The sequence below is a fragment of the Ascaphus truei genome, chromosome 14 (assembly GCF_040206685.1).
Source record: "Ascaphus truei isolate aAscTru1 chromosome 14, aAscTru1.hap1, whole genome shotgun sequence".
Classification (NCBI taxonomy): Eukaryota; Metazoa; Chordata; class Amphibia; order Anura; family Ascaphidae; genus Ascaphus; species Ascaphus truei.
In genome coordinates this window covers 38,889,138-38,900,911 of record NC_134496.1, presented here as the reverse complement: position 1 = coordinate 38,900,911, position 11,774 = coordinate 38,889,138, and the positions used below count along the sequence as shown (strand labels likewise).

At 41.9% G+C, this 11,774-nt stretch overlaps 1 protein-coding gene across 3 annotated transcripts in view; it reads right to left on the bottom strand.

The window, feature by feature from the left end:
• Positions 1-11,774, bottom strand: part of LEKR1 (leucine, glutamate and lysine rich 1) — a 114,731-nt gene that overhangs the window by 60,383 nt on the left and 42,574 nt on the right. For all 3 annotated transcript variants that reach the window (XM_075570548.1, XM_075570547.1, XM_075570545.1), the window contains exon 4: positions 1,247-1,366. In XM_075570548.1, coding sequence (XP_075426663.1) covers positions 1,247-1,366 — 120 coding nt within the window. The remainder of the gene's footprint in view (positions 1-1,246; positions 1,367-11,774) is intronic.

Below are 11,774 nucleotides of genomic sequence, written 5' to 3'. Positions count from 1 at the left end.
TTTCTACTTACAATCTTTAAGTAAGTGTTAACCCAACACTTCAACTCAGATCTCCACAATCCTGGCACGTCTTCAACTAAAACTCTGCTAATTTATGATAATCCCCTCTAAATTTCACCCTAAAAATCCCAAACAGTGTCATATTCCTTGTGGTGATTATTCTGTTGATATATATGCTTCCTTCTCCCTTCTTGGCACAGTGCATCTCATGAACTATACTACATGAATAAACTAGTTGGTCCATTATAAGGTATCACGATCTTTAAGGAATCTGCATTTCTCCAGAACAAAACATAGCTACTAGAACGCTGAAGTATAACTTTGTATAAAAACGCATCAGCCAAGCTCTCCTTACATCCTATGTGCAAAGGACATGGTATGCGTTATCTTCAGTCCCTCCAGAGTAGTGACAACATTCTTCTTTAATCCATTGAGTGCTGGCGACACCTGCAACATATTACACAGCATCTCCAGCACTGAAGGAATCAAAACTGTAGAAAACAGTGTTTTTAAATGTCTTTTGGTTTCTGTTAAACAAGACAATAAACGTTTCATAGTTGCAAGGGTTCAACCATAACAGGAATAAAATATTGCCAGATAATAAATCTCGCTTGCTGGTCATTTAGAATAGAAACAGACACATTGTGTTAACCCAGGTACACCCAGGACGTATAAACTTCCGCTATAGAGTATTCAAACATTAACTTTCCGGTTGTGTGGAAAACATTATGTGCATTGTATGGAAAACCATTTTTATATGAAAATTACGATTTATCCCCGATTACTTGGCTTTGACTCTCAGAAAGTATCCCAGAGGCTCACTTCATTATTTCTTGTGCTAAAAGCAAGGGTGTAATTACCAAATCTGTTTTGTATATTAAAGCAGATTTCTCTCGTGTATTTCGTGCACATCAAAAGAATGAGAGATGTGCTTTAAACTATGATCAAACACACTGCTATATACAGTGTAGACAGGTCGAGCCTTTTTCAACTTGAGTTGAACCCAGTAACTGATTTGCTTTCTTAGAGATTCATGTTATAGATTTCTCTCTCTTGCTAGTTGCTTTGCTATGACAACATGTCTAAAAATAATAATAATAAAAAAACAAAACAGATGAATCCTTCCCACATTATCTCCAAATGTAATAGATTCTCTCAGTCATGCTGACTCTAATTTCAAATAATCAAATGTCCAATAACCCTTTATTCAAGTCATGCCAAGGACATAAACACAATCAGCACTCACCCTAACAGCTCTCGCTGGCCACATGCAACTTTTACTTGTTGTTGACAGTTCGTCAGTTCCTCGGACAGGGTTTGCAGCTCATCTTCTTTGCCTTTCAGTTGCAGTGCCAAGATCTGTAACCTACCAATGAAGAGAACAAAGCATTAAGACAGCAATCCCACCCCAAAAAAAACATTTCTACCTTGAAAAAGCAGGCGATTTGTTTTTGCGCATTTGTTTGTATTTTTTTTATACATAGGATGGAAGCAAGGGGGTCTTCAGAGCTGAACCCCATTAATTTCAGCTCCGGGGATCCCTTGCTTCCGGAGATACAGACCTATATACACTCTGAAGGATCTTGGCTTTGTTTGCTTTTAACTGTAATTTTTGATCTCCGTTCAGATTTCATACATTTTCTCACCTGCTGAATGTGTGTCTTCTCTGACTGTTGTGAGAATATTGCAGTTTGGACTTGGGAGCAGTCGGTCTCTCTGTGCACCTATTGCTGCGAGAGTTTTTATTTCTGCTCTATGTTTTCTCTTTTTACAGATCCACGGAGTGCTGTCCAGGCACTTACATTTTTATCCATTGATAAACTTTGCATTTGTATAAGTTTACCAGATTGAGGATGAGCAAAAGTACTAGTATTAAAAGTATTTTGACTGTCGTGTCCTGCCAGGATGGAATTGAGTGCACCTACCGCCATGTTTCCCCAGGATGAGTATGCTATAACCATGCAGAGCAGTGGCGACCAAATAAGGCCTGGGACATAGTGAGTGTTAAGCTCGCTGAGGTGGGCTGAGCCGCACTGAGCAGATGCACAAAGCCCCTGCATCTGTCATAAGCGCGGCTATAGTTTCTCCCTCCCGCATGCGCGCTGATACGTGCGGAGGCTGAGAAACTTTGCCGAGACAGGCAGGTTTCAAATTTGCCGCTCGGGGAAGCGATGTGAGCAGTCACGTGACCCCTCACATCCAATGGGAGCGAGGGACTAGCCTCGTCTCCCACTCCGCCTCCTGGCACGCCTCCGCTCCGCCTCTGCTCTGTCCCCGCCCCCTGAGCGTGCTCACTGCCTCGCCTGCAAGGACAGGAAAAAGCAGCATTTTGGAGCAGGCGAGGCAGAGCAGGAGCGCAGCTCAGCGCTGTTTGCTCCTCTATGTCCCAGGCCTAAGACATTTACTTTAGTATATTTCGCCTCCTTATTTCTTTATTGTAAATATAAACATATGTACAACAAATGTAAATAGTTTCATACTTTTTTTTTATTCACTGTACAGTGGAGGGTTTATGTCCCTTTTTTACCCACCATTTCTTTTTTTTTAATGTCTGGTTATACCCACGTACCAGCTTCATGTTACATAGCCGATAACCAACCTCCCAGTGAGGACACCCAAAAGGTCGAAAAAGCTGTCTGTGAGTAGGTTTACCGGCTGTGCACTTCATTAACCCCAGCTGTGCTGAAAAGCAGTGTAATACAGAAGCATGAGCTTAAAAGGATACATGTTAAAATGGATAAGAAGCAAAGAGTGACACACTGTGCTCATTTGCATGTGATTACCCAGAATCCCTTGCTGCAGTGGAAGCAGTGTTTGCTACGCGATAATAGTGAAAGACAGGGTTGCAGACCAGTCCGGGACATGCAAATGCATTTACTGTACACTGTAGATACAAAACCACCAGTTTGCCCATGGATTCCATGTTATGTGAATGGACGAAAAATGACTCTCTTAATATTGGCAAAATAGGCGACCTAATGAGATGTAAACACAACAATCTTCTGTGAATTGTCAGTCGTGTGTATGCTGCATTAACCATTAATGAGCCGGGTTATAGTCTGATGGTGTATGTGTTTCTAGTAGGATCACTAGAAGAATGTGCAGTGGTATGACAGTGTTAAACATGAGATGCACGCTACAAGGCCCACACTCAAAAACGGTTTGCTGCTCTGGTCCTTGCATGTCCAAAAAAGCTCAGTCTGATTCAATTATTTTGACATAGGTGCAAACAAAACAGTTTAGTAGGAGCCGCATACAGCAAGGGCAGCCCTACAGGTTTAGTTACCATGGCCTCTACATTCATTGTAACGTTGCTACTGTTAGTTTGCTTTTGGGTTTGCAGTTTAGAGGCACAGGTTGAAATAGTTCTGATGAGCATGGTGTTGCAATGCTTTGCAGGCCCTCTGCCAGCATCAATATGCTTTCTATTGGACATGCCCCAAACATTTCAAAGGTTTTGTTTTTTTTCAGTATTCAAAGCATATGATTGAGCGGTAGGCATTACCGTCATAAAAATCAAAGTCTTAATCTTATGCCTTAAGGCATGGAAAGGAATATAAAACATACCGTACATATTTTTCTGTATTGAAAGCCTAATTTCAAATAGTAACACGATAGGTCTTTGAGCTAGTACAACTGAATGATTCCTTTATGATCTGTATTCCGAACGGTAAAGACACACTCCAGTTTGCAAAGTAGATGTTATAAAAAGAAATATATGTTGAAGGTTCAACTGATTCGTTCAATGATTTGCCGTACAACACCATAATAACACCATAATAACACCATAATAAAGTTTATTCATTCAAAGTACTGAAGATTCCAGATGTTACTTTTGCCCACATAGCCTTTACATACATACATACATACATATATATTTACCATAAATTGCAAGAAAACAATAGTTAGAATAATAGACTGAAGGCTTCTGTACCCGAGGATCTATGTGAGCACTAAGATTGGGTTTCTGTCTTAGAATGCACATTAGCCCATTACTTCAGCATTCATAGTGTGCAGTTATCATAAATCAGTTAAATGCACATCCACAAAGCTAATTACACTCCAAAACAATGTGAATTGTATGTCTAATTAGTTTAGGCTGGTCACCATCTTAATTTAGCACAACCCTTTAGCTGTTATATATGTGGCCTTGGATTACCTCTAATGAAAACTAATTACCTAAAACTGCTACTCAGCAGCTACAATGTATTCTTATATTACAGTAGGAAGGTGTAACATTAGCCATCATTACACTTTGCAGTTCAAACTGCTGGGAATATTGGCAACAAATTATCATAAACAGGAAAGTGTTGCAAAGATGTTGCACTGCTGGGGAAGTGTGATAAAACCTGCTATAGAACGCAAAGGCTGCTCAATATATTAAAACTCATAAAAAAATTGCATTAAGAGTTGAGTTAAAAAATTAAAAAAATGTAGTAAGTATTATCTAATACTACAGACAATGTTACCTTAGTAATATGTCAGTGTAACTTATTAGCTGCAATATAACCTTTTATTACTAAGGTAACACTGTCTATTGTAACAGTTTGCAGATCAGCCACAGATTCCTGCTGGGAACATTGCAACACTTTCCTGTTTGTGATAATTTGTTGCCAAAGATCTTGCACTGCTGGGGACATACCTGCTATAGCAACCAAAGGATGCCAAGTATATTAAAACTCATAAAAAGTGGCATTAAGAGTTTTTTTTATGCAGCATGCATTATCTAATACTACAGAACTGATTATTATAATTATTTTTAAAAACATGTAGGATGTTGAGTGTTCAAATGACACGTCGTTAAGCAAGTCTTACCTAGAGGTTGCGTTACTCGCATCCAGACCCTAAAATATGGGTTCTCTCTCTCTCTCCTCTCCAGCAAAACCCATATATCAAAGACTGGATGCAAGTAATGGTGGTATAATGACCTAACTAACGTCAGGTTAAATCCCTTCATTAACTTAAATGGCCCTTTGTGGATATGCGATGTCGGGGGGAAGCCTCTTTTGCATATCATTAGCACTAACGTCCGTTACACATAACGCAATGCCATTTCTGAACGAAAACCTGACTTAAGACAACAGATGATGGTATTCCGCTCTGTGCTGTCCCTAAACAAGTGGTAAGTGATTATTGCCAAAGACTCGTGCTGCCGCCTGCTCAGGGGAACTCCACAGTCTCCTGTAAAAAGGTGAGCACCCAAATTGGGAACTCACAAGAAAGAAAAAGAAAAGCAGGAGGCGCACAGAGAGGCAATAGGTTTTAATGATTAAAAACATGACTTAACCTAACGCAATTCAGTTTGCGCACCGCTGCTATAGACCATTCAATGTTAAACATAGAATTTCCAAATTAGTGTGTTGGAGGCAACTAAAGCATTGAAGTATTTAAGATGTCCTTAAAGCTGCAGTTCAAGCAATATCCTTCTTTTGTTTTGTTTTTTATAAATCAGTTCTGTACTATGAGAAAATACTTGTAGCATTTAAAAAAAACATTTTTAAAGACATTTTTAATGTATTCTAATGTAACAAGCATACCCTTCATCTTCTGAAACAGCATCACTTTTTGAGCCCTGCCCTCGCTAGCAGTGAACCAATTGAATCTAGTGCCTGCCTGGTCACATGATCTTCCTTACAGAACTTTGGCTGTCAATGCAGCAGAAGAGGACCCAAGATGCATTTAGTGAACCCCTTGCCGAGTCTTCGCTGATCGATCAGATCGATCGGCAATTTAGCTGATCACTTGTAAGTGTGTAGATTATATTGATGCACATATTGAATTAAAAATTATTTTATTTTTTTAAACGACAGCTTGAACTGCTGCTTTAAGACCAAGTAGTCAAATACTTCATTCATATTTATGCCCTTTTTAAAAATAGGTTTTACAGGACGTCTTCTTCTTTGTCCCATCTCCCATCTTGTCCTTTGGCAGGGTGAGATGTGTGGGACATAGCCAATTGATAACCATTTAACATACCAGCTACTCACATCTAGGGATATTTAATTTAAATTTTAGGAAATATAATTACATTGTTAAAGCAGCAGTTCATCTGATTTTGTGTTTGTTTGTTTAAAAGCTTATCTGTACTGCGGGGTCATCCAGTGCACATCACTTGGCTCCTGACATCCAGGGCCTTCCCATGCCGCACAAATGTTAATGTTTTCTAATAAAAATAAATAAAAAAACATGGATGCTCAGTCATGATGTCACAGCTTTCTATTGGCTGTGAGAGTGATCTATGATCATACTGCCATTTTGTGCCTGCGGGCACACATTTTTTCTGGCTGCCAGACCACCGGAACCAAGGGGTCCCCCGGTGACTAAAAAAAGATTATTTCCTCTAGATTGTATGAATGATAGACCCCTAGTCAAAAGTCTGTGAAGCTGCTTCCGAGTACTAAAGATGAGTTGCGCTCCATTCAAATGAGTAGGGCTGGAATGCTTTCCATCACTGTGTAGCGGCTGCACCGCATAATAAATAAGGGTCATTGTGCATAAATTACTGCAAACACCATGGTGTACCCTGGCACTGCTATATAAAACAATGAACAAAACCAAAAACAGTTTGTTCTCTTCTTGTGCTTCTTTGTTCAGAACTTATGGCTAGTGAGAGAGAGTACTAGAACGGCAAAACGACGTGTGGTCTGCATATTTGTTCACAGTCGGACGTTTGGGAAGGTGAGCAGATGCGACACAGCGAGTACCAGGAATCCTACGAACAAAATGTGCACCACAACGTTTAAAGAAAGCAAAAACAGCCTGTGAGCTACCACTGCTTTACATGAGCAATACGTTCAATAAACAGGCCTGAGGAAGGGTCATCAGCAGTCCTGAAAGTTTGAATCTATCTTTAACCCTTTTGCTGCCTCTGATGAAGTACCCAGACAGGTATGAAACGCTTGAGGCAGGGGTGTTCAACTCCAGTCCTCAAGCCCCCCCCCCCCCCCCCCAGGTACGTTTTCAGGATATCCCAGCTTCGGCACAGGTGACTGAGTCTCTGATTGAGCCACCTGTGCAAAAGCAGGGACTGATTGAAACACCTGTGCTGAAGCAGGGATATCCTGGAAACCTGACCTGTTGGGGGAATTGAGGACTGGAGTTAAGCACCCCCGGTTTAAGAATACAAACGGTACGATTTTTCCTTGCGTTGTTTTTTTATGTTTCTGTTTGTATACATTTCATGTACTCTTGTTAGGAGTTCTAATAATAGCCACACTGGTCCTGCAGAAGATACTGTATGTTGTAGGTTGCCATACCTTTTAGCGGACCACCATTAGCGTTCTTCATAGATAAAATTATAGTATATAGCATGTGACGGGCAAGGGTAACCAGGCTTCATAATAAAGGTTAAGACCGCTGGTTGCCCGTGGGGCCCTGGCAGCTACCCAGCACTGTAAGCCAGGGGCCAGGTATATGTACTGGACACATGATATAAAGCTTAGCCCCCTGCAGACGCACGTACCAGAACTCCCTCCTGTCTCTGTACGTTCTCCCTACCCACCAATTAGACTGTAAGCTCCTCGGAGCAGGGACTCCTCTTCCTTAATGTTACTTTTATGTCTGAAGCACTTATTCCCATGATCTGTTATTTATTGGATTCCTACGTGTATTACTACTGTGAAGCGCTATGTACATTAATGGCGCTATATAAATAAAGACATACAATACAATATGTACATGTAAAGTTAAAATGACCCCTGCTTTTCCACTTTCCATGTTCCCTTTACCCCAGACTCATGAAACTTGCTGTGTGTCAGTTTTAGGTGGGATATTTGTGCAAGAATGCAATTCTTTTGTTTGCAGGAGTTCGGGGTCCGGAGCTACCGGTAGTACCTTCATTCTACCCGACGTGCAGGTACTATTTGGCGGTACGCGAGTAGAATTACACCGGGGCTATCCAGCGTCCCCCAGACTCCTGAATTTCGAGCCCCGATATCCCAGTCCTAAGTCCCTGGCTGTCATGAGTCTCCCATGTATTAAAGTATATTTTATGAGGTTTGAGACAGTTCTTATAAGGCTCTATGCAGCTTGCCTGGGCAACCAGTTAAGGTGCCAGCAAGTCTGCATAGGGTCCGTAGTTCAAAGGGGAGAGGATGTCCAGATGTGTGAAAACTTTTGGTGAGCGAGGAAAGTGCAAATGGCCATGTCCAGACTACTAAGGGCACCCTGCAGGGACACCTTTTGTAGTTTCCAGACTTGGTGGAGCCGGCCCTGCAGGTGGCAATGAGTTAGCCAGGGAGGATGCAGCCATAAAGTCTGCTCTCCTTTTGGCTAAAATCATATTTCCCGCTCACCCGGCTTTTCGAACCTGCTGGGCACGCCTACTCCTTTGACGTCAGCCGGGGTCGAGCACCTCTTTCTATTGGCTGACGGGGAGGAATTCCCACACTTTGATTGGCTGCTCCTTCCCCCTCTGTTCTGGGTATAGTCTAGCGGAGTGTATGTAAGGTGCTGACCAAGAAAGGGAGCAAGTCCATCCAAGCCAACCAATCAGGTGAGTTGATGAAGCTACCGCGGTCTTTTCAAAGTTGCTTTGTTCGAAATAACAGAGCGAACAGCTTCGTTTGGAAGCCTGAAAAGTTTGCCTCGCAGAGACTCGTCTTTTGTGCCCAAGTTCTCAAAATCGAATGGATTGGTCGCGGCCAGGAATACACAGTGCAATACCTATATATTCTCAGGGAGTGTTAAGACCTGCTACGGTCATGTCTTGAAAGTGGCAGCAGGCTTAAGACGCTTTGGCCAAAGGGTTAAACTAAATTACCCTTTTCTCAAGAGAATATATAGGTATTGCACTGTGTATTTTTGTCACATTGGAAGTAGCTTTGGGCATCTTTGTCTGTTTTTTGTTGTATGCATTTAGCCATGCCCACTAGCACTCCTTTTGACACTTATATACATATATATATATATATATATTATGTGGTAATGTAGAAGTGTACACCTGAGGTCCGAGAGTGGGTCATAGACAAAAAACCCGTGACCTACATTGCGGCTGCAGACTGGCGGACGAGTATGTGACTACTCGCCCCCAACTTGCCAAGCAGCCAGTCACCCATGCCGGGGCTGTCCCAGGAAAGGCAGCTAAGACCATTGAATTTGTGCATGAGTGGAGATGCTATCAGTTCCACCGGACCAGGCATATCAAGCTAGATTGTCCCGATCTGCAACGTTCTAGCAACCCCCCTCCAAGACAACGTACCCAAGCGGCAAAGGCGGTCGCCTATGTGTGACTCGTAAAGGATGATCCCGGTAATATATAAATGGTGTCAAAAGTACCTGGTCTCCCGTGACACAGCAGAGGTTCTCAACTACAGACCTCAAGACTCCCCAACAGGTCAAGTTTTACAGATATCCCAGCTTCAGCACAGTTGGCTCAATCATAGGCTCAGTCTTCAACTGAGCCACTGATTGAGCCACCTGTGCTGAAACAGGGATATCCTGAAAACCTGACCTGTTGAGGGTTCGTGAGTTTTGGAGTTGAGAACCCCTGGTGTACAGAGCTTTGTAAACATCATAGGTGTCGTCTTCAAGTGTGATTTGGCAGGACAGTTAGAAGAAATCTCTACAAAGAACTCGATTATAGTGGGCACGCGCGACGGAGCACATGGCGTCGTGTGCGCTTCTCACCTGAGCAATAAATGCACTCTAGATTGAGGTGATTGTGAGGCGTGGCCGCGATGCCACCAGGCTGGCTCTCCCTCATTGGGTGAACCTCTCACGTGACGCGAAAAAACGAAATAGTTTGTCAGCTCAAAATTCTGCCGCGCGGTCGCTCTTCATCGCGCACGCACTATGGTCGGCCCGATAGAGCTGCTGCATTTTGTTCGCACGGCATGCACTCCCACGCGCACTATAATTGCGGCCTAATGTTGATCTGCTAAAAGGCATCCCATCCTACCACAAATCTATAGTTTTCATGTCATAAAGAGACCATTTCTGTACTTTTATTAATCAATAGCCCCATGTGGTATTTGTTATTGATCATTCAATTTTGCAATGCATCGAGCAGTAATCCACTGTAGGGAACTCTAGCAACAAGTGTTAACATCCATCAGTCAATAAATGTATCATTTTGATCCAAAATGCAGTGGTTTTTGTGAAGGGTACCTCAGTATACTCTCTGTATACCAGGGGTTCTCACCACCTGTCCTTAGGACACCGTAACAGATCAGGTTTTCAGGATATCCCTGCTTCAGCAGAGGTGGCTCAATCAGTGTCTCATTGCTTCAGCACAAGTGGTTCAATCAGTGGCTCAGTCTTTGACTGTGCTGAATTTGTGCTGAAGCAGGGATATTCTGAAAACCTGACCTGTTGGGTGTTCTTGAGGCCTGGAGTTGAAAACCTCTGCTGTATAGCAAGAGAAGCTCTGGACACACACTAAGCTGTAATAGCTGACAAAGAATACGGGAAAACAAAATGTATTATTTTACTAACGATTAAACAAAGTACATGTACAGTAATACTTCAGAATGTACAGATGGTGAAACCTGGTGGAAACCCAGGAACTAGAAAGGTAAAAAAAATATGAGGGTTAGAGTATTTTTAGGGCAGGTTGTCGGGGAAGATGAGCAGACTTAATGCAGTGAGTACCAGGAAATGATGAGGTGTGTGGTTTCACCGTGTGACTGTGTGAAGCGTTCAGAATGTTTGAGTCACCTTGTGAACTCATGACACCTGGCAGAATGCATACAACACAATCATCAGAGCTCTGAACTGTGGCTATCATTGTGAGATCAGCACTTTTATACTGTCTGCAAGGGACATACCTACTGTATACATACACAGTGCCATAACACTGTTATAAACTTCGTTACGTTTTCTATTCTTACGGTATGCATGTTATGGGTTGTTAAAATTAGATTGTATATAGTGGTAATTAGTATCACTAATTGATGTACGTACTTCATTCATTAAAAGACTGCTTTGTACGTTTGAAGAAGTATTACAGTTGTTTCTTTTGCAGTGTAAAAAACTGAACAAAAACTATATTTCACAGATAACAGCATGAAATAAAGAAATGTAAGCACAAGAAAAAATGTGTTATTGTTTAAATAGGCAGATTGTTACACAGACAAATTACTCAAGACAAAATGTAAATGTAAAAAACAGAGCAAATGTTTACTAAAGTCGGTGCAGACTATATTACAACAACCATATCCCTAATATACCCATATACAGTGGTGAGAAAAAGTTTGTGAAACACTTTGGATTTTCACTTATTTCAAACCTAAAATGTTAATAGAGCTTAATGCAAGTTCTAATAATAGATAAAGATAACCTGAACAAATGACACAAATACTGTACATGATACCTTTTCAACATTTATTTATCCGCAAAGGATTCAACATTCAAAATCAATGTGTGAAAAAGTATGTGAACCTCTAGGCTGCGTCCACGCTGCTGCTGATCGTGCTTAGCGCGTCAACACAATCAATTTTAATCTGTCTGGCCACGCTCGTGCGGCGCACGCGTGCCCGTATGCTCGCGGGTGCTAGGCCCTTGCTGAGACAGATAAAATTGAGTTTGAGGCACGCCGAAGGGTCACATGACCTTATCAGCCAATCACTTGCAGAGTTGGTGATGCCACCACTCATAAGCATGAGTGTAGTCAGCGGCACAGGGGACGCAGCCTTAGATTCAGTACCTGGTGCCCCCTTAAGCAGCAATGACTTCAACCAAACATTTTTTGTAACTGTTGGTCAGTCTCTCACATCAGGTTTGAGGAATGTTGGCCCACTCCTCTGTACAGAACTGTTTCAACTCAGTGACAGTAA